This window comes from Dermacentor variabilis, chromosome 3 (genome assembly GCF_050947875.1).
Source record: "Dermacentor variabilis isolate Ectoservices chromosome 3, ASM5094787v1, whole genome shotgun sequence".
NCBI classification, from domain to species: Eukaryota; Metazoa; Arthropoda; class Arachnida; order Ixodida; family Ixodidae; genus Dermacentor; species Dermacentor variabilis.
In genome coordinates this window covers 17,548,504-17,571,035 of record NC_134570.1, presented here as the reverse complement: position 1 = coordinate 17,571,035, position 22,532 = coordinate 17,548,504, and the positions used below count along the sequence as shown (strand labels likewise).

At 42.8% G+C, this 22,532-nt stretch overlaps 2 protein-coding genes across 5 annotated transcripts; both read right to left on the bottom strand.

Annotated features, from left to right (window-relative positions):
• Positions 1-1,786: 1,786 nt before the first annotated feature.
• Positions 1,787-16,690, bottom strand: myd (stromal cell derived factor mayday). Its single transcript, XM_075684346.1, has 6 exons — positions 16,169-16,690; positions 15,789-15,925; positions 15,353-15,460; positions 11,246-11,401; positions 9,316-9,479; positions 1,787-4,656 (listed from the first exon to the last, which is right to left on the bottom strand). Exons 1-6 carry the CDS (start codon positions 16,498-16,500, stop codon positions 4,480-4,482), a joined length of 1,074 nt encoding a protein of 357 aa, XP_075540461.1. The 5' UTR covers positions 16,501-16,690; the 3' UTR covers positions 1,787-4,479.
• A 2,096-nt stretch (positions 16,691-18,786) lies between these two features.
• Positions 18,787-21,916, bottom strand: LOC142575205 (uncharacterized). Of its 4 annotated transcripts, none has more exons than XR_012826605.1 (5): positions 21,011-21,916; positions 20,847-20,938; positions 20,615-20,773; positions 19,899-20,058; positions 18,788-19,084 (listed from the first exon to the last, which is right to left on the bottom strand). XR_012826605.1 is itself a non-coding variant. In XM_075684341.1 (3 exons), the coding sequence occupies exons 1-3, from the start codon at positions 20,387-20,389 to the stop codon at positions 18,936-18,938; spliced, it is 381 nt and encodes a 126-aa protein (XP_075540456.1). In that variant the 5' UTR covers positions 20,390-20,523; the 3' UTR covers positions 18,787-18,935. The 4 variants fall into 4 exon arrangements, 1 of the variants encoding a protein (XP_075540456.1); XR_012826607.1 differs by having other exon boundaries at positions 20,615-20,720; XR_012826606.1 differs by having other exon boundaries at positions 21,211-21,916.
• Between the last annotated feature and the right edge of the window lie 616 nt (positions 21,917-22,532).

The window sequence follows — 22,532 nt, the reverse complement described above, 5'->3', positions numbered from 1 at the left end:
CTCACAGATTGCTTTCTTTAGCCAACAGAGATACCAGCCTGCCAGTTTAGCACAAAAGAGCATTAAAACTTAAAAAGTGCCATTTAAACAGAGGGGAAGCAGGGACGTCTGTTGTAAATGGCTTCCTCAAGCAAGACATATAAACTATTCAGTGGTAGAGAGGGAGCCATCAGCACAGGCTTCCCAAGTACTGACACTACAGTTGCTTAGCTTACGTGATATAACAAGGCACTTCGTAATATGCAGCCAATTACATAACTGTGTAAATTGTGCCTGGAAAGAGGACAATGTTAAGGACGACAGTTTAATAGACAATATGCAAAACCTGCAAATACACTTTTCCTCACACCTTCTTTGACACAACCAAGATGGCACATCTCGAGCCAAAATCGCAATTGAAGTATCAACGTACAAGTCAGTGAAATCATTCTTGCCAATGTTCGTTCCCTGCACCATGCAAGGTTTCAAAATGCATATCTCTGCTTTAACAGCGCTACTAGCAGGAATGCAGCCATCTTTGTTACGGAAAGTTGGCTCTGGCGTAAAGCCTGCTTACGGACATTTGCATATTGTCTATTGGCCCTCCAAAGCAGTCGCATGCACTGCTAATGCTGCGGGGAAGAGTGAAAGCACAACTGGCGGCTGCAAAAGTGCCCAGAGTTCAATATGTGCAATACATTTCACGTTAGTAATGTTCACAGCAATTCCAGTGTAACAATATAGGACATTATTATACTGTTTTTTCTATAACTGAGCTTTACAACAATACATTTCTTGTCCATTCAAGAAGCCCTTTGTGACCATCTGCTACATCCCTTGCTAATAGAGCAGTGTATTGAGATGCGAGGGGTTTCCCTCGGGTTTTCTGCAGCAGTTGTGGTGGAAAACTATTGACAGTAACAATGGCATGGAAGGTGGCTTACACATTCATCTCCTCATTGAACATGTTCGAAAGCTGCATGTTTCTGGTTCTTTTAGGATTAGGATCCAGATGAACCGTACAAGCACGGAGATGGAAGGACACTGATGAGAGTGGAAAACACAGCCACACTGCACAGCCAGGATCCCTGCTAGTAGCAGCTATAAGCAAAGTTAAAGAAAGTGCTATGTTCATACACGGTCAACTTCTATTAAATTTAACCCTGCAGAGTGTGTAAAATTGGTTTGATTTAAAAGAAGGGTCAAAGGGCATGAGCCATAGAACTTGTAATGATACATTTGAGTGGTGCTTGCCACGCTTCACCTTTGGTTGGAACATTGAGCCAAACATTCAGCAGCTTGCCAGAGCAGTCGAAGGTTGAAAGCGAACGCAGTAGCACTGCTTCCCTCCTAAACATGAAAAGCCCGCAGCACATTTGAAGCAGACGTTGCATTCATAATAGAAGTTGTTGTAGCTGCTGGAATCGCACTCAGTTACACTTCCAGAACAAAGGTAAGATCACCTGTAAGCACTGTGTTCTGGAGCATGATGATCTGAATGGACAAGGCAAATGTGTTTTAAGTGTTCCTGTTTTCACTGGTCACCATGAAAACGAGAAATTAAAGCCCTGCTCAGCTGATGTCTGCATAAATGCCCTATTTAGCAACAAAAACATGATGCATTACTAAAACTGCATATTATACTTTTACCAGAAAGCATGATTAAGCCACCATAAAGCTGCAAGGTTGTAAGTTTACTAAACTAATAATCTGCTCAGTAAATAATGTCCGCTCCCAATGGCAGCACTACTCCACATGTATATTGCATCGTTGCATGTGGGTGAGAAAGTAGGTATGCAAATTGGAATACACAAGATCTGAATAACTTTATGGCAATAGCACAGAACTATAAAGCTTAAAAACAAATCTTTGAAACTAGGAAGAAGACAATAAAACTTGAAGAATGCATATCACAGCACACAAATCAAGAGCCAATCTGAGGCCTGTACTTCCCATCATTCCTGTGGCATTGAACGACTGCAGTGTCAGCTATTCATGCAACAAACAATAGACAGCATACTAGGTGTCTTGACATTTGAGCCCATTCAGAGTTGTAAAGGGGAGCGAATTAGCCAATGCTTACTTTCATTTGCATTAGCAAATTACTTTCATTTGTTTATTTTATTTTGTTACTTCTTTTTTGCAGAAGAGTGTTTGACTCTCCTGCAAAAGCTGATTGCAGCTGTAGCAGGCGACATGTTACTGCAAATACAATAGAAACTTCAGTATAACACTATGTGCTGAATTCATTGAATAACAAAACTCGTACAGTACAAATTTGTGGCTAGCACAGCATAAGTGTTAGAGGCAGCAGAGCTGGTGCATAAAACCTGTAAAAATGTACATGCAATAACTATGAGTGACAACCAACATCAAATATTGTGAAAAGGAAGTAATAATGCAAGCACACTTTAAATGTGCTACTGTAGAAAAAAAAAAGCTAAAATTCAAAAAAGTGTTGCACCTGAAAACCATATGGTGCTACGTTGGGGTGTCTGCTTTGTTGCTACTATCACAGATTCATGTGCTTTTCTGTACAGGTATCACAGTAAACATTATGGCATTACATATTGCTCTTATTCAATCTATAGGATATCTGTTTTGGAACTACACATTCAAATGCTACAATCTCGACAGACACTTGCAAAAAGTAAAAGATTATATATATATATATATATATATATATATATATATAGAGTCAATTCAGGAAGATTTTGGAAGCAGCATTGCAACATGCAGCAATGCACACCTTGTACAATTAGTAAGATACTGCAGCACAACTGAGCAAATATTTTTGCTCTGCCTTCAGCTCACGCAGTCTTTTGTGTTTATTTTTCATAAACTGACCTGGCATCAGTAGCAAATTGGGCTGACATTCTGACCAAACAAAAAACATTTATGCTAGCAGTTTCACTTATGCACAATTCGTAGGCTTAAGTACTAACAATTAGTAGGCATTTGTTCTAGTATAAGTGAAGGTAAGCTTTCATAAGCAAATAAATTGTGAATTAAGTAGAAGAAAGCACTACAGCTGTAATAACATTGCAACAAGAATGACCACCGACAGTTCAGCTGGAGGTTAAATGCAAAAAATAAAATTTTCTCAAGCGAGAAAAAACAATCCTTAAAAAATATTACATAAAAATATGCAGAACTACGAAGTATGCACACATTCACTTCAAGCCACCGAATGTGGCATAATGCATCTGACGTTTTGCTACCGCACGACAGTTTGTGCAATCTTTGTCGCTGTTCAAAATGACTTCCCTGACACAGGAACTGTGTGAAAAAAACCTTGTGCCCCAATCACAGAAAATGCACAAAACTGCTTATGATCTATTCTGCAAAATATTTTAATTACGAAAATCACTCGTTTGCCATCATAACTGCACTTTTAAATAGTGTGAAGGTGGCACTAGCACTGCAGGGCATAACCACGGTGTTACAAACTAAAACATTACTTTCATTTTGTTTATTTGTTCAGACTCTCTTACTGTAAACCTTCATTACAATGTAGTCACTTAACCCAAATCATCACTTTATTTAAATTTTGCCACAATTGCGTCCAAAGTGCAGGCATTTTAGAACAGAGAACTTAGATAGAAAATGAATACAACAAAGTAAGTCAAGTATGATTTTTCAGATGTTAGCATGCAATGCACATGTGATTATAATGAGTATTGGACATAACAATGGCATTCTCAAGTTGAAATGGGGCTCAGTTGCATTTGCAGAGCAGAATGCGGATACAATTTAGAGTGGAGGGTATGAAGCCCTTTTTGTACGCAATGAGGTCATGCCCATGCAATGCTGCCATTTTAGTGATATTCCGCTAGCCATAGTACATTTTTAGCCCATTTGGCAGAAAGCATGCACATTTAGGAGATATTGCAAAATTTTCAACAATTTTCTAAGCTCATCTTTTAGTAGAATTTTGCAAGAGTACTTAGTGAACACTAGTGGATGTTGAATATTGTTTTAATGGTATGGCAACCATAATTTCTTATACCTGTACTTAACCTCCTATTTAATGTATCACTGAGAGCCGTAATTATCTACGGTTACAGGCTTTGCAGATGTCTTTGCAGATGTCACACAGTCCCTGCACATACATAACTGAAAGTCAAAGGCCAAGAGAGCAAATGAGGTGCACTACTGACCACCAAAAGTGAAATATACAATTTCCAACAAGCATACAATTACCACTCTTCACTACTTATTACTTACAAATTTGCACATACTGGTGAATGCACTCGATATTTCTATGAAGTTGAAATAATGCTGAAAGGCCACACTTCTATCAAGAGCCCTAGATGCCACAGTGCCAAAAACATTTCTGCACTGCTGGTAATAAAATTCACGACCAGACAGCGTCGTACATTCCATGCACCGAACAAAAGGAACAATCCCCTCGGCACATGTGTGTGGTGACCATATGGCCCCAGTTTTCAGAAGTGTAGCTTTTGGCGTTGGAAGCCTGAAGAATTGAGGCAGCAGTCATCAAAATTCGTCGTGGATATTCTTGGCTGTATTCACCATCTTGCTTCCGAGAAATACATCCTTTTGGGAAAGAACCTCTTCCAGGCTTAACTGGTTGTCCCCGTTGCTGTCAGCCTGCTGCACCAGTTCTCGTGCTTCACTTCTTGCATGAATAGGGTTCTCAGGATCATTGTACATCTGCAGAGGAAAAAAAAGACTCTGAAACTTAGCTCATTATACCGATGGCCACTGCCATCATGTTTGCATTCAAAAGTGACACACTCACCTGAGACTACACACACGAAAAATGCATGCTGTGAAGTGTTTTTCATATTTACACAGCTTTGATTATAGTGTTCTTGTGGGCAAAAGTATAATAAACATTCACATTCAAACATTCAAACTATCACATTTGTAAGGTAAAGTAAATATGGCACTCAGCCAAGTCGAGGGAGGTCTGTTCGATATGCCTGCACCGCTTGAACTGAATCAAGAAATGCTGCACCCTAGCATTCGTTTAACCAGTGTAGCAGTGGTGTACTCTGAACCACGCTGTTAGTTTCAAAAGGTGCTAGGTTGGTTCACGATTTTTCTGCACTTTCCTGATACCGACTGCACAGCAGACAAGCAGGTCATGGGCATAAGTGCTTTTGAAATCCTACCTGTACATGTCCGCTCCCTCTATGCAATGTGATATGTGTTATGTCGCATACCATAGCCCTCAATTCAACCATTTGTACTGATCAAACCATGTGCTATTCCAGATTAAACAGTCTCTGTCAATTTTCAGCACGGGTAGTTTTCTGGCATTTTTATTGCCCTTGCTGAGAGATCAAATGAGAGAAAAAAATTGCCTGCCTATGTGGCCTGCAAAGGCACAAGTTTAAAAATATTGTATGGCACGCCTTGCGCGACCCTTGTATGATCTATACTGCTTTCTGGTATTCTTAAAATCAAACCTCAGAAGTCACCATATATATACCTGCCGTTTTGGGGCTTCTTACACTTATGCAGATGGTGCACATTAGGGGTACAAACACAATGTCTGCACTGCATCTGCACATCAGCATTTGTTTCGAGTGTCTCATTGTGCTTGCACCGCTGAAGCCCTGTCATGAACTGGTTCACAGTGACATAGGCAAATTGAAGAAATCCGGGGTTTTAATACCAAATGATTAAAAGGACCCACTCTAGGTTTGGCCTTTGGTAATAGACAAGAGCAGTGCATAGATCACGCAGTAGTTGTCACGTATACGAAGTATCAAATGGCTGTGCGGCATGAAAACCACTGAAATTTCAAGTGAAGGTTAGCACACCCATCCTCTTAAGAGAGCTCTGCTTCAGTCAGAGAGTAATGGTCACATGCACCAATGCCTCTACATAAGACGCACTGTCTACAATGTCATCGATTATGGCACTTGACTTTAGTAAATCATTCAATACAGAATACACAACACTGCTGCCACTGAAAGTGGGCCACACAGCAAAAAAGAAAGGAAGAAAGAAAGAAAAGACAGCAAGGCTCGTGACGCAGATATGATGGGGTCCCTTGGCTACGGTGTGACAGAATGAAAAGAAGAAATGTTGCTTGCGGACGCTAATCGGCGTAAGGTGAGAGTGTCTACGTTGGCAGTGAAGCTTGCCTTCTGACTGCATAGTAATGCAACATTCCATTATCTTTTATCTTGTCTAATAAAGACCAATTTGAAAAAAATTCTAGTGGTACGATGCCCCTCAACAGCACCTCGCAACTTCCAATGAGTAATCAAAAATTTCTAATGTGGCCTTGCGAGCAGCGCTTTAAGGAGCTGTACAGGTTTGTCAATCGAGGCAGACAAGCCTGTTGTTACTATTAAAGGGGTGCTGAAACACTTTTTGAACATAGTAAAAAAGAATGTTGCCAATCTATTAACGAGGCTCTTATGAACATGTGAGCCAAATATTATTGCACTGCATGCAGCAGGGAATTTAATATTGTGTCGAAAGCAGTGAAAAATCGCGTGCTCTCTTTTTCGCAATGTTGTCATGCAGCATGCGGAAATGAACACACATTCTGATATTTTTGGAGCAGCCGTGTGCGGTTATCATGTGATAATCACATGTGCGCTACGGAGGGTAGCGTGGAAAAGGCACCTTTCACCACTCCCGCTGCCTTTCAAGCCTTGCTACGTAGTTGTGGTGGGGGCACCCCTTTCCCTCCTTTCTCCTTTCTTTGGTCATAGCGCCAACTCTTCCTGTTTCCTCTCAAACCAGTATTCCTTCACCACTTGCGAGAAACGTGGTTCTCCCAGATCGACGGAAAATAAGCGCACAGGAAGACGCACATGAACTGCCGAGAAAGACACAGGACAGGCGCCAACTCACGTCACTTATTTTCCGTCGATCTGTAATGCACCATCTAGCCCGTCTGCAGCTGTTGTTAAACTATGGTTCTCCCAAAGCGTTCTTGTCTTTTGGCTGACAAGCTTGCAACTGGCTGCAACTCAACTCAGCTGTGGCGACAGCTGCATGCTGTCCGCCTGCAGTGCCGTCCCTCTGGACCCACAACAGCTATTGGCTGACTTCGGGATCGTGAGAACATTCTCAGTAATAAAATTATTGCTCACTTGAGTTAAATAAATGAAAAATATGTGTGCATTCTACCATTTCATCTTTGTACTGCCAGTCTGAACACGACAGTTGCATGTTGGTGCATCTGCTATGCATGGCCTCCAAGATGAAAAGCATAGCATAGGTATTGCAGCTGCCACAGGGTGCCGCCACGAGCCATCGCGTCGCATTCAGCCTTTGGGTGGGGCCAGGGGCGGGCATTGCTCCCTTGCTCCCTTTAGTAGTCTCCCTGTGTAGCTTCCAGAGCAGTAGTGCAAATGAAGCCGACAGAAAGCCGCTGATAGCTCCGATAACTACGTCTTCGCTTTTGCTTGAAGGATTCAAAAATTTTTTTGTGGAAGAACATTCATGAGGCGACGTAATTTAATAGTGATGTTATTCTACGAGTAGATAGAAAAGTGTTTCAGGGCGCCTTTAAAGGGCCAAGAAGTGATACCATCTGTGCATTTACTTTTAAAAAAAATTTAATTAAATTATGGGGTTTTACGTGCCAAAACCACTTTCTGATTATGAGGCACGCCGTAGTGGAGGACTCCGGAAACTTCGACCACCTGGGGTTCTTTAAGGTGCACCTAAATCTAAGTACACGGGTGTTTTTGCATTTCACCCCCATCGAAATGCGGCCACCATGGCCGGGATTCGATCCCGCAACCTCGTGCTCAGTAGCCCAACACCATGGCCACTCAGCAACCACGGTGGGTCTGTGCATTTACTAAATAGCTGCCATGTGCCGATCTGTTCTATTGACACTTGTGCTGGCTAGGTTACTAAAGACATGAGCACAGGTCCCATCATTTGGCAATCTTTCTTGGATAATGTGGAAGTGCTTCCCTGACCAATGCTACTATTTATGTATGCTTGAATATTTAAAGAATCGTTAAAGAACCGCAATCAGTCAAAATTAATCTGCTGTCCGTCATAACCCACTATGAAGTTTTGGGACGTTAAACCCCACAATTAAATTTAACTAGTCAGCAACAGCATTTTTCAATGCAGTCCTTTACTAGGAGCACTATGGCGAAAGGAGCTGCACCATGGTTGTACAGTTAAACCTCGATATAACGAAGTAGGTAAAATCGGCAATTTTCTTTGTTATACCGAAATTTTGTTGTATTGATATTCGACATATTATGCAAATAAGTGCAGTTGCCGATTGATTTACACCGAAAGGTGCCGCATAATTTTCCAAATTATCGAGCAATCGAAAAAAAAAAAACGAATTTGAATAAGAAACCCATTCACTTTGATAAATTTGGGAGTCGGTGACGAATGATAGTTTCATGCCACGTCGACAGTATCTTCGCATAGGCGGTACGAATTAAGTGAAGCCAGCCACGCTTTCGCATGCACTCTGCCCCCACGGCTGATAGAGTCGTCGGCACTGGGATGACGCAATCATGAAAAGCGCTGCCCCGTCTGCCTCTCACTTCAACGGGTCACTGAAACTCGAGATTACACAACCTTCAATAGTAAACGCGCGGGAAGTCAACTTACACAATGTCACACCGTCGCGGCATGCCCACTCTTTGCACACACGGCGGATTACCTCTAAAGCAGGGTATGCACCTGCGTATACGCTCAGTCGTGCTTATGGCCACGCGCGGTCGAGACGCGCACCAGAAATTGCGACACGCACCAACTTATCCCCGCCCTGCCTCTCGCGCGCGCTTGATCGCGTTACCGCGAGCTCAGCGCTCTCCCCTCCCCTCTTTCCCTTTGCTCGCGTGGGGAGGCGGCACTCATGCATGAAACCAGCATCTTTCTTTCTCACCCTCGCACACTTTCACTCACACCTAAAGCACAAAGTGTGCAGGGCGCGATAGGATGTTATCGCACTTAGACTTTACATGGAACATGATGTGGCTCCACTTCGGAGGTCGCTCTTGTTGCACAGGGTGCGATTTGAGTGGTGCGTTTGCAAGCAGCTGCTTGCAATTCTATCATTTGACCATCTGTGGCTGCGGAAGTTTCCGTTTACTGTCTCGGCATTCCTTTGCTGTGGAAGCGAAATTTCGCTATATTGAATTTGCGTACAAACACACTTCGCCATATTGAGGTTCTAATTACATGGTGTTCTGTGAACAAGAGGTAATGAAAAGTTAGATACTTCGCCATATTGAGAATTTCGTTATATTAGAGTTCGTTATATCGAGGTTTAACTGTACTTCACATAAACTCAACAATTGTGCTTTACTGTTACGTAAGCTACATTAAAACATCTGGTGTGAGTAATATGCGCCAATATACCAGCAACTCTTGTCGACTGGCCTGTCCATCTCCATTGAGGTCGATATTCTGGCGAAACTCCTGGATTCGTTCCTTTTTCCACTCTTCCTTTGTTGTGCGTTTCATCTCATCAGGTCCAAGTTGAGAAAACTCCTCCTCAGAAAGCTGTTCATCTCCATTTTCATCTGGAAGGCCAATGAACATGGCCTGTCAAGAAAAGACTGTTGTCCAGTTCCCAAAGCTCCTCCAAATACATAGCACCTGCACTACACAGTGCCTTGGAGACACATTAACCCTTTAACTTCTTTCTTATGGAAAGAGAAACATTTGTACAATTTTTTATTCAGCCAAATTTTTTCACACTTCATTATTTTAAAAAATAACATCACAAATGTGGCTTGCCCATTTACTTATGTAAAGTTCACCTCAACTACAAATCTAAGGAAGAAAGGTGATCATGAAAAAGAGGCTTTCTACAGATGCACATGCAGGTTTTATGTGAACACAGCGCAATCTCAATGCTGTTAGGGGAAGAAGCTACTGTGTGCAAGTCTAAATTTCTTACTTATGCAACATTTTGAAGGTGGGTTATCAAGATGCACCCATTTCATATATTCCTGTCATGTCGCCAAACAAAGCTATAACCACCCATACACACGTGCACATGCACACAAACAACAACTATTTTGCAACAACGAAAGAGTAATAAAATGCATGGATGTGCTAGAATTTTTTGTCTGCATTTAAGATCCTTACGCTGCCTAGAAAAGGCCCAGTAAGTAGAGCTACATACTTTATTAGCTGTCAATTTTTGTTAGAAACATTCTATGCAGCTACCACTTCAATTATATATGTGGTCACTGCCAATCTCGCATTGATAGAAGTTCTGAGCACAAATGCAAAAACTTTATTCATGTTGCTAGGTGCTTAAAGTAGACCCTATCCAGAATACAACTTTTCATGGAATAAAATGCTTAGTGAAAGCTGCTAGAGAAAAAAAGAAAATTAAGAATAAATAGAAATATGGTTTAAGAGGAAGCTTTAGCTCAGGCCAAACTCTGACGCGGCCTATTCAAATACATGTAAAACGCAAAAAACGCTTTTCCGAGATAACCCCTGGACCGACTTTAATAAAATTTGTTGCATTGGAGAGAGAAAGTTAAATTCTAGTGACTGTTGGAAGCCAAATTTCGATTTAGGGCCTAAATTATGTGAAAAGGATTTTCAAAAATTTAAAAATAATTAACGAACGAAGTTTATAAGCTAATACCTCTGCATCAAGAACAGATATCGCGGTTCTGTAAACGGCATTCATTTGATAATTCAAAGCGGACAAATTCAATTTGTCAATTACATCTGACGTGCATTTATTATGTCGTTTACAAAGGTTCTGCAAAAGCTGTATTTACATATTACCACATTTTTTAGATTCATGAGTAACACATCAATTTTGTCTGCTTTAGATGCACTATCAGATGCAATTCAGAGAATTGTGATATCATTTTTCCTTGTTGAGTTACACAGTTGTAAACTTGATAGTTGCGTTTTCTGAAAATTTTCTATTTTTGCAAATGTTTAATAAAAGATTGACGACCTAAACCAAAAATTCGAAATGAACAGTCACTACATTTGAAGTTTTTATTTTAAATCTAACAAACCTTGTCAAATTTGGTGCAGTGGTTACCAAGAAAAATGAATTCTCCTTTTACATGTCTTTAGATAGCAGCACCCAAGCTAAATCTTCCTCTTAAAGAAGCAAGGCAGCAGCTTTCTGGATTTTAGAAAGGTTCTTTTTGTTTGGCAGACAGCATGAAAGGTTTTCACGCTGAAATTATATACTTTTGCATCGTGCATGAGATGACAACAGTGGAAAAGTTATATGGCCAAGATACAGAAAAGGAAAAGTAAATTTCACAGCAATATTATGCACAACCTGGAAACGAATGCTTACCAAGGCTGCTGATGATGTCATTCACCATTTTGATTAGTGAGACATGACTGTGCTCAGGGTGCCGGAAGGTAAGGAATTCATCAATGTTCAATGCATCCGGGTGAGAGTTAGCTGCTTCAAACCACATAGCTTTGTCAAGTAGAATCTTCTCCTTCACTGCAGCCATAGAGTATAGAGAAATATATCATCACATGATGTTTGAACATCAAATATGTGCAGTGCATGCACACTCAGTGTTCTACATGCTGCTTGCCAATCATTTGTGAGTTTATGCAAGCAGACTACCTCACGGATTTAACTCAAGAGCACTTTCTTTTTCACAATCATTTGGAAAAATTTGCACCGCAGCTAAAGTTTTTGTGAGATCCTTGCTTTTCTTTTTCTTTTTTAGTGCAGCATAAACTGGTAGTAAGGAAACGCCATTTATCTGTTGTGCACAAGTTTTCTAATTACTCTTTGCTTACAAATAATTTTTGTCACAGTGGCTCAGAAGCTACAATGCTTTGCTAATAAGCAAGATGTTGCCACTTCAGATTACCAGCCACAGCAGGCACATTCTAATGAGAGAAGTAAAACAATACCCACATGCTAATATTCTGGTGAAGAACAACAAAGTAACACCAGCAGGTCAAAACTGATCTGGAGGCCCTATTACATTGCACCTAATAGCTGGGCACTCTTCTAGGACAGGGGTCTCAAATTCAAGGCAGTCAGTAGGCCACAGATATCATACATTAACCATCGCAGACTGCAGCGTGGCATGCCCAGTTGACAGCAAGGAGGCTGAAGGCTTGAGATGGCCACACAGGTTGCATGCAGACTGTGTTTGAGAACCCTGCTCTAAGACGCCAAGAATTACCAGTTTACTAAAGACCTGACGAGGCACATGCACTTTGATCCCTCGATCTGTCTGCTTCCTCATCTTTAAACTTTCATAGGTGAAAGAAGTCTCTTACTTAAGGCTTTGGCAGCTCCTACAACTTCTATAACCTGGTCCAGTGGTCCAATACTCATGACCCTGTGAGCTTTCCTAAGTGTTCTGTCTGCGTAAGTATCTACTGCAGACGTTCACCATGGGCCATGCTATGCCTAGGAATGACAACCACGCAAGACAAGATTCTAAGAGCAGTGAATCTATGGACTGGCTGAACTGAAGAGTTAGGCATACTAGATTACGGAAACACACTGGCATTTTCATTTATCTGCTCTCAGAGGCCACATGGCAACCTGTTGAAATTAAGAGAAAAAAAAAAAAAGCTCTCCAACAAGTCCAGGCACGCCCATATAAACACATGTAGAAGACATTGTTTCCGTTTACTGCCATGGAAGTGCTTTAGGGTTTTTCCATCACAGATGCAAGGTGATACAATGTTAATTGACATTCAGGGGTAACTTAGTTTACATATAGGCACCTGGTTACAGCAATTACTTATTGAAATACTTAATATCGTAGAAAACTTACGAAGTGCGTGCGTTTGAGTTATGCAATATTGTTGCTGTACTCTTGACAGAATAAAGTATGGTTGAGCATGCTAAGCACTGTACATAGTATGCCCAACTGGGAAGTATTTGGAAGCAATGCTTCAACACAGTAAACACTATTCTGCACTGTTTTGATGCAAAAGCATCAAATGGCTCATTGAGCGAGAAAGCTGGCGTTCGGTGGTTGTAACAGCAAAATGGCACCTAAATTCCCATTGGTTGTGATCTCACGTCACGAGCATGCCTTGACGAGTTCCCATTGGATGCGACATCACGGCACAAGCGTGCCTCAACGAGGCAGAGCGGGCAAATGGGAACAGCTGCTGCCGCAGTAGTGCGCCAGGTGTTGCGCGAGGGGAGGAGGCATCGCCGTGACGCCAAATCAACCTTGCTCTCGCCCTCAAAAGCCAGTGTTTTCTACGCATTCCTTGTTTGCGCAAGCTCTCGCCTGTGTGCTAACTGGGGCTCGGTAAGGCCAAATCAAAATGCACCAAGCATCTCAACATGCTTGCTTGTCCGCAAGGAGTTTATAACTAGGACTGCCCAGCGGCGTTCAATGGGACATTAATACTTTAGCATTCACAACTCATAAGAAGTACATAAGTGTTCTCAGATTTTTTTTTCCTGTCTTACTCTTGTTCATTTGAAGAGACACTAACTAAAGGGCCACCACATTAAAGGGAGACAAAAGAGAAGCACTAAATCAATGAAAATTGTTTGGCTGTGTTTTTTATGGACCCTATTAGCATTTATTAACACGCATAAAACACGAATTATCTGCGCAGAAAATGTGGGCCAATGTTTCCTTTTGAATATGTGCACTCAAGCAACACTTGATGACATTCTTGCATAGGTCGGCGCGCTCACTCATGAGCGCACTCACTCACACTCACTCGCACTCATTTCAAAGGCGTGAGTGCGAGTGCAAATGAGTACCAGTGAGTGTGAGTGGAGGTGAGTGCGAGTTCGAGTGAGTGCCAGTGAGTCTGAGTGGAGGTGAGTGCGAGTGTGATTGAGTGCCAGTAATAATAATAATATTTGGGGTTTTACGTGCCAAAACCACTTTCTGATTATGAGGCACGCCGTAGTGGAGGACTCCGGAAATTTTGACCACCTGGGGTTCTTTAACGTGCACCTAAATCTAAGCACACGGGTGTTTTCGCATTTCGCCCCCATCGAAATGCGGCCACCGTGGCCGGGGTTCGATCCCGCGACCTCGTGCTCAGCAGCCGAACACCATAGCCACTGAGCAACCACGGCGGGTTGAGTGCCAGTGAGTGCGAGTGGAGGTGAGTGCGAGTGCAAATGAGTGCCAGTGAGTGTGATCAGAGGCGAGTGAGTGTGAGGGAAGGTGAGTGCGAGTGAGTGCCAGTGATTCTGAGTGGAGGCGAGTGCGAGTGAGTGCCAGTGAAAGTGAGTGGAGGTGAGTGCGAGCATGAGTGGGCGCTTGTGAGTGTGAGCGTGAACGTGAGTGAGTACGGGGCCTGGAAAAATTATGGTGAGTGAGTGTGAGTGAGTATTCTCCCACACTGCCAACCAATGCATTCTTGCCATGGCATATATTTGGTCAATTTTTACCATATTAGGCCATCTTTGGGCAGAAAAAGCTCACCAAATTTTTAGCTGACTTTTTTCTAGTCATCCATTTGTAGTCATACATTACAATGTAGTCATTTTTCATTACCTACAAACAACTAGATGCAAGCAAATGCTGCCAAAATCCACGAAACTACAGAGAGTGGACAGAATTAAGGCAATGTCAACACTGGGTTTTTGTTTCTGCATACTTTCTGGCACACCAAGCCTCCATTCATGAAGAGACTGACATATTGCAATTACAAAATTGTACTCGACCAACCTAGTTAATGTGATGCTCGTCCTTTAAGGTCACTTAAAATATTGCCACGGGGATGAGAGTAGCCAAAAGGGATAGGAAATTGTATTTACAAAATAGATACAGAGAGAGACGGCTGTAGGCTAGATGGCAGAAAAACATGAGCGCTACTCTGATCGTCGTCTTTCACCATCTTTCTAGCGCATTCTTTCATGCTTGGCAGGATGTGTGCTTCAGTGCGCGGGAATAGCGCATAACAATATTCTCACCTAAAAAAAGGTTGGGTGCTTCCCAATTTCAGTACACACTCGAAGTAGTGAAGTCCTTGCATGGCATATATATTAATGTGCGGGAAAAGTCATCATTAACACATCACATGCGAGAAATGACATTAATATAATGCAGCAAATTGTACAAAGAAATGAGGAACCTAGACTTTTGGTCTTGTGCAACATGGGAGACATGCAGAAGCTCAATCTCGCTTTTTTGTTCATTATTAATGACTAAAGAGTATCAAACACAGATACACTGAATAACTTCTAATGAAAATTAATGCTGGAAACAACATCAGTAAACACCAGTTTGAGTGCCATCCAAAGGATTGTACAGTATAATGACATGTCCAGCTACAAGGATAAGTCATGCATTTCGGGGCACAAACAGGCCAAAGAGTCATCTTGAGGATTTTATTCTTGCACTGGTTTCCACATTACATCAAGTGGTTATAAATCCCATCAAGTGACGTCTGTGCACACAGTACAATAATGAAGACGGAAAACGTATGTACTTACAATCTCTGTCAAGAGTCCTGTGATCCTCTGGATGGTTCTTGGCATATTTGTCATCGAAGCCTTTTTCTATCATAAAGTTCACATGGTACTCCTCCCAAGACACTAGCCCTGAAAGAGTAGAATTGAAGTTACACCAGCTGAGTTGTGTAAAACTACGGCTGCATATTTTTGGATCGTGCAGGGAATGTATGTTTTCCTTCCTTCTTTTTTTTTTTTTTTAAACATTGCAAATGACAGAACGAAGCTGTATTGAGGATGGTCCACCTTAATTCTTGCTACAGTTACGTCACCTGCGTTTCTGGATGTATTCGTAACCAGTCCAACCTTGTGACATATTTATATCTCTGGGAGCATGAGTGGAATAAGGAACACTGAAAAGTATGCGGATAAAATGTAATCATCAAGATATAAGAGTGAAAATGCACTGGAGATATACCATCGTGGTTTTTGTCAAGTGCAGAAAATATCCAAAAGTTGTCCCTGACAGCCTGAGTGTAATGCTCTTTAACTTTAGCTGCAATCCAGTTTTCCAGTTCTGCAATGGTCACATGTCGATCATGATTGATGTCAACCCTGGAAGAAAAAAAAAAAGAAAAGAAAAAAAGTCGGGAGCTGTTGTCAGCATTCCTTTTATGAAACATGAAGCTTGCTGCAGTTTCTAGCTCAAGAACGCAGCTGGAACATGCTGCGAAAACCAGTTTTTGGAGCACTTGAAATGGCTGCTAAAGAAACATAGCAGGATATGCGAACGCATAATCAGCACTAGGGCATTCAGAAAAAAAGTTTGAAGTTGAGCTATGAGCAGCAAGTACGAACTTTGCAAACACGGTTCGTAAGAGGGATTCATCGCCTTCTTGCTTTGAACTCTCGGTGCCCAGTAAGACTTCTTTTCGGTACTGTGGATTCAGGTTTCCGTTCCTTTGCATAGGCAGTCCTTCGAGGTGGTCCGGAGGCTTGATTAGGCTTGCATTGAGGTGAGCAAGTTTAATATTGGCAAACCTACTCTTGTTGTAGTCAGTAACCTTCTCGCGAACACTTTCTCCGGTTAATCCAGGAAGAGCGCGACTTCCGTTTGATGTCACAGGAATGGTCCGAACGAAAGTAACAAGGCAAAAGAGTACAGCTATGCTTATAACGTAACGCATCATCAAGCACGTCTTCTTGTCCGTCAAGATGTCCGCGTACTGCTATGGAAGCTCTTATAACTCATAGGGCAAAGAAGTTGTCTGGAAAGCGAACGACCGCGCGGCACACATCGCGTTCGCGATGCTGTAGACAGGTTAACTAGGTTACGTTGTCATGTTGCTGTCACACGTTGCTATGGTCACGGCCATGACACTCTCGGATGGATGGATGGGTGGCTGGATGTTATGAGCGTCCCCTTCGGAACGGGGCGGTGGGTTGCGCCACCAAGCTCTTGCTATTATACTGCTTAATGTCCTACCCAATCTAAAAACGCTGGTCCTACCTAGGCTAAACAATGAAAAAAGGAAAAAAAAAACATTATGAACAACCACGCCCAAATTTTCTGATCCCATATTGCGAACTATACTTTTTTTACGTCTCCGACTTTTGTCTTTTCCCTATTTTTCTTCCACCAATCCTCCAATCGCCGCTTTATAGTGCCTAGAATATGTGCCAGTACAGTGGCTAGATAGGGAAGTGTAATGAACGCGCCAGCTCGCGCGTGGCGCTTTGGAAGGAAACTTCCAGGGGGCGCTGCCACACGCATACACGTTCGTAACAGAATATAAATACCTTGGTATATGGATAAACGAAGGCAACGGATATATGGAAACACAGGAAGAAACCATAACAGTCAAGGGGAAGAGAAATGCAGCCATAATGAAGCACAGAGCGCTATGGGGATACAATAGGTACGAGGTCCTCCGAGGTATGTGGAAAGGGGTAATGGTTCCAGGACTTACTTTTGGAAATGCGGTTGTTTGCTTTAAATCAGGGGTACAATCAGGACTCGACGGGAACCAAAGGTCAGTGGGTCGCCTCGCATTGGGCGCTCACGGGAAGACTACAAGTGAAGCTGTGCAGGGGGATATGGGCTGGACTAGTTTTGAAGTGAGGGAAGCTCGCAGTAAAATTGAGTATGAAGAACGGCTGAGGAATATGGAAGAAATTAAATGGGCTGGGAGAGTGTTCAGGTATCTGTACAGGCAAAACATTGATTCACAGTGGAGGAAGAGAACTAGGAAGCTTACCAGCAAGTATGCGGCCTGTGGCGTGGGCAACACAGCAACAAAGAAGGTCAAGCGGAAAGTCAGAGAGGCTGAATTAATCTCATGGGTGGCGGCAATGGAAAAGAAACCTGCCATGAGTAACTACTTAAGGGGAAAAAACGAAATTAGGAAAGAAACCATTTATGATAACTCAAAGGGAAGCTCATTACTTTTCGAAGCGAGATCGGGATGCCTTAGAACACGCACCTATAAAGCGAGATATAAGAAGGAAGAAGAAGCATGTGCTTGCTGCGGTAAAGCTAGGGAAACGACGGAGCATATTTTATTAGAATGTGAAGACGTCTATCCAGCGGTCGATTTAGGCACCACTGGCCTCCTTGAAGCCCTTGGGTTCAGCGGGAGCAATGGTAAAGCAAACAGGTCCGCAATAGACATCAGTAAGAGGCGATTGGAGGATTGGTGGAAGAAAAGTAGGGAAACGACAAAAGACGGAGACGTACAAAAGCACAGTTCGCAATAGGGTATCAGAAAATTTGGACGTGGTAGTTCATAGTGTCTTTTTTTTTTGTTTCTCATTGGTTAACTTAGGTAGGATATTAGGCAGCATAGTAGCAAGAGCTTGGTGGCGCAAGCCACCGCCCTGTTCCAAAGGGGACGCTCATAACATCCATCCATCCATCCACGTCGGCAGCGACGGCGGCTAGCAGCCGCAGTGCAGGGGCCCTGCGCGGAATGCGATCATCCACGCGCGGTCAGGAATGCAATAACAAATAAGAGAGCTTCACACTACGTATATGCTCGCTCGTTCCCCAAGCAACAAAAAGACCGTGGCAAAAAGTCGGCCCGACGTCTCCGGCCGACTGCAAAACGGTTGGCCCGACCTCGGCAACCAAGGGCGGCCCAGCTTTGGGGATTGACATTGGCCTAACGTCGGCCGATCGTCGGCAATCGATGTAGGCCCGACCACTGTGGCCGACTTGGCCGACGGCGTCCCATACGAGGGCCTACCAAGGCTTTAGGTTCGTAGTCAGTCGGCCAGCCGTAGGGCCATTCTATTTGGCCAACGCAGCCGAGCGCATGCCACACGCGGGCCAGCCATGGCCCTGACGACAATAATGGTCGGCATTGCACCGGCCCGGTGCTGAAAGCCGACGTTGCTTTTGACGCCCCGAATAATCGTAGCTTTTGCATCATGCATGTACAACAGCATGTGCATCATGCATCATGCTTGTGTGGTGGCCGTCATAGAAGTACCACACGAAAGCGAACGCTTTTTTGTACTTTTCATGCCACATAAATGCCAGGCAAAAGATTCTGATACAGGTCTTTATTTCTTGTAATTGTCTTAAATTGGATATGTACACCGACACGTTCACAAGTTTCAAACACTAGTTCATATTTGGTGGGCTTGAAGCAGGGTCACGGCGCCTTCTTTCATTCCGGCCTCCATCCCTGTCAGCTGCTCCAACCAACCAGCGTTTTGCGACTCTAGCCACTGATGCTAGTGAAGCGTCAGGGAACGTGCTCCTCACAAATGCTGCAAAAAAGCGGCACATATAAGAAAGCTGCCCCCGCTTTATAGTTCAGTTGGTGAGTCGCATTCCATTTGAAGAAGTGAAACAATCAAAAAGATCATAAGTCAGATATTCACGAAACATTAAAGAAACGACAACAAAGCAATATTAGTGACGTGCAAATCAGTATCGAAGCTGTCAGGAAGAGTGGCTGGACGACACAAATCGTGTAAGTACCGGATAGTTGGTAATTTATATGTCGTTAGCAATAGCGGGAACTGAACACGGAACCATAGCAAAACACGCATACACAGTGGCTACTGTGTCTATAGGTAGCGCGGCTATTTACACCACGATAGGTCTTGTTGCTTCCCGTGAGCACTGTATGAAACAGCCGAGTTGAAACGCTGAGACAAAGAACGCGCCGGAGCCCGGAGCGCGCCAAGCGGCACAAGGAGGTGAATAGGTAAATGTGTAGAGGCAAGAGGGGAAGCTTATGGCATGATACATATACTTGCTGACATGATGGCAACGATGATAGGTCTATGTTTTGCAGAAAACAGTTAGCATACATGGGTTAAAGCAGAAACAGCATATACAGCATATATTATATGGTGAAGCAAAACAAACTCCTCAAAAGCAGTGGCAAAATATGGACGCCGCAAGTAGAACTCACTTATTACGGCATTATTTTATTAAAGAAAATGCTAATACTGGACGCAGCAAGATGCAATAAGCAGCAGCTTGTTTGAATGAAGAAAAAAAAACTAAGCATGCAGTTGGTACCGATGTTCGCAACGTGCACTAGAAAGCTGATTGTTATGCCATATTTCTTACTTATATTCGTGATGGCCATGAGCTTCACGAAGGCGTGCTTCCTCCCCTGCGACCCTTTCCAGCTGAACTGCAGTGCAGCTTCATTTGTAAGTATGCCCTGCAGAATAGTGCTCACGGCACGACCGGTGTCCGTTCCTCCGTATCTGGAAAAAAAGTTCACCTGCACGAACCAGCGCACGTAGAGTTAAACCAGACATCCAAATACGTGGTTATCGTGGTCTGTAAAAAATAATGGCCAGGATAAGAAACGCTCTCGTTTTAAATGTTTTAACCACATAAAACAAATATATCTAGAAACAACGTTCTATGACAGAATGGCATATGGCTGCGGTATTGTATGAATGACAAAATGAAAATCAACCAAATATTAAACATGAATACATAGTTTCTCTAAAAAGAAAACACAGCATGTTATTCACCATCTGTTCCATGCGGGAATCTGAAGCTAAGTATTCCTCTAAGATACGCTTTAGAGCCGCCCAAGGAAACATGAGGACAGGAAGGATAGGTTTACCGACTTTGGTCGGAATATCAGTGAAAAAAAAACCATCCAGGCAGCGCGATAAATGAATACAACACACAGTTGCACAAACAAAATAGCACGCAGACTGCCACGAGACAAATGTATAGGTATACATAACGTCGAGACCGCTGTGACAAAGTATTACACGTAAACTACGAAAAGGCAACAAAAGAAAAATTGAGGAAGAACTTACATATGGGCTATCCGCAGGGTTTCACATACGTGTCTTCTTGTCTGATGTTCCTAGATCTACTCTAGTCCACATGCGGTGAAGCGCGCCACACACAATCCATTCTTACCTGCAATGCACCAGACGTATATCATACAGGTATTTACAGTTATGTTTTTTCATCTGTGGGAAGGAACGAAAGCAACTTCTAATTAATTATGACTTTTCCGCAATAATAACCAGACGAGCGTCTTACCCGATTTCTTCCCGAATGGTGATAACAGTTCCGAGCGTAGCAGGTCATTCGCACACTGTGCTTCAATTTAAGCAGTGTCGTTCCAGTGTTTCCTAGAGAAAAATTGACGAGAATACAAGACGAAAAAATAATATTCGAAATATATACATGAAAGTACGTCTCACATTTCCCTGTCCCAACTGTCGAACGCTTGATCCGTTCTCATGTAAAGCCTCTTTTTTTTTCTTCCTGTCAGAAAAAATAAGCCCGAAAAACAAGGAGTTTATCATACGTTGCAAAACCATTTACACAATACAAAGCGACCTTTGTTCACTTGAAAAAGACAGTCATGCATTACACAACGTGAAATTAAAATGCCACTTACGAGTACGCATATCTTGAACGGCGAGATACGGCGGCTCCACTGCATGGAAAGGGCTTGCGCTGTTCTTGTCACTTTTGTGTAGTTTGCGTTTATATGCGCAGTCCATGATAGCAGAAATGCACCAACTAGTCTACCAAGAGACGCGGAACGAGCTGGCATCCAGAGCTATTTGGCGGCAACTCACGCAACTGCTTGCGCCCCCGCGCCATTTGGCGGGAACTCGCCTGCGCCCCTGTGAGCAGGCGGCGTTGGCCTGACGAAGAAAAAATAGACAGCAAGGAAAGCCCCGTTTCGCTTTCTCGCCCCGTCCTCGCTGGTGGGAGCTGATGCTGACAGAGAGAATCGCCCGTCCCTGCTTTCCAAGAACCTCTTCATTCCTTCTGGGAGAGGCGACAGCCCAAGACGACCTCGGTTCCCCACACTTTTCCTTTTTTTTCTTTTTTGAGGCGCTTCCTGTGAGCGCGTTGCCGTTTCCTTTTGGTGTGTGTGCTGTGCACGTGCGTGCGTGCGTGTGTGTAATGAAAATCTGCGTTCTATATTTTGCAGGGATTGGTAGCTCTATACGAATATGTATATACCTTATGTGAACAATAATTTTGACCTCTTCAACGCGTCGAACAGTACTTTGGGTGCTATGTACGTTAGCATGTAGGTTCTGTTTTCTTGTTTGGGAGTATTGTACAAATATCGTATAATCTTGATTGGTTTCCTTTCGTACTTGCTCAGTATTGTATACCTGTTATTACCGGGTGCAATTGTCTTTGTTTTAAAAGTGTCGCTGTAAAGGCTCTGCCAAGCGAAAGGGGGCTGCGGCTTTGTCAATCTGTATCTGACAGCTTTTTCTGCGCCTCTGCTGTCTGTACCTTTACAAGGCAGAAATAAATCATTTGAATTTTAATAAGTATTTATCGTCAAAGCATCACGTCTATATGTGCACGAAGTTCGATAGGTGCATGCATGCATACACAGTCAATACGCTTTCCAGAGAGCTTTGCACGAAAATGGTAGATATGCTTCACAGGAGACGGCGCTTGAAAAAACACTCATGATATACCATGAATTTATTAATTCTTAACTGCTTGATTGTTGAACGTCATTAGTTAATTGAGCGAAAATTGGAAGAATTTGATCTAACTCTAGTTCTTCCCAATCAAATCCACGTCGACAGCAGAAATGCTCTATTTTATGATTTACATTGATTGGCATGCAGCCTTAATTATTCTTAGACGAATCGACAATAGCTAGAAAAATTGCAGATTTTGACATCTCTTCACAATTCGCCTTCGTATAATCGCTTCTTTCACCCTTCCCAGAGAAAACAT

What these genes read in the sequence shown, in the direction of transcription:
- myd (XM_075684346.1), bottom strand. Translation starts at nt 16,500, where the DNA reads ATGATGCGTTACGTTATAAGCATAGCTGTACTCTTTTGCCTTGTTACT. An exon ending in TTACGAACCGTGTTTGCAAA is followed by an intron (nt 15,926 to 16,168) that starts GTTCGTACTTGC and finishes TTTTTCTTCCAG; the next exon opens with GGTTGACATCAATCATGATC. An exon ending in CCAGTCGACAAGAGTTGCTG is followed by an intron (nt 4,657 to 9,315) that starts GTATATTGGCGC and finishes TTTCCTCTGCAG; the next exon opens with ATGTACAATGATCCTGAGAA.
- LOC142575205 (XM_075684341.1), bottom strand. Translation starts at nt 20,389, where the DNA reads ATGTTTCCTTGGGCGGCTCTAAAGCGTATCTTAGAGGAATACTTAGCT. An exon ending in ATTCCCGCATGGAACAGATG is followed by an intron (nt 20,059 to 20,317) that starts GTGAATAACATG and finishes TGGTTCGTGCAG; the next exon opens with GTGAACTTTTTTTCCAGATA. An exon ending in CATGGCCATCACGAATATAA is followed by an intron (nt 19,085 to 19,898) that starts GTAAGAAATATG and finishes GCTTTTTTGCAG; the next exon opens with CATTTGTGAGGAGCACGTTC.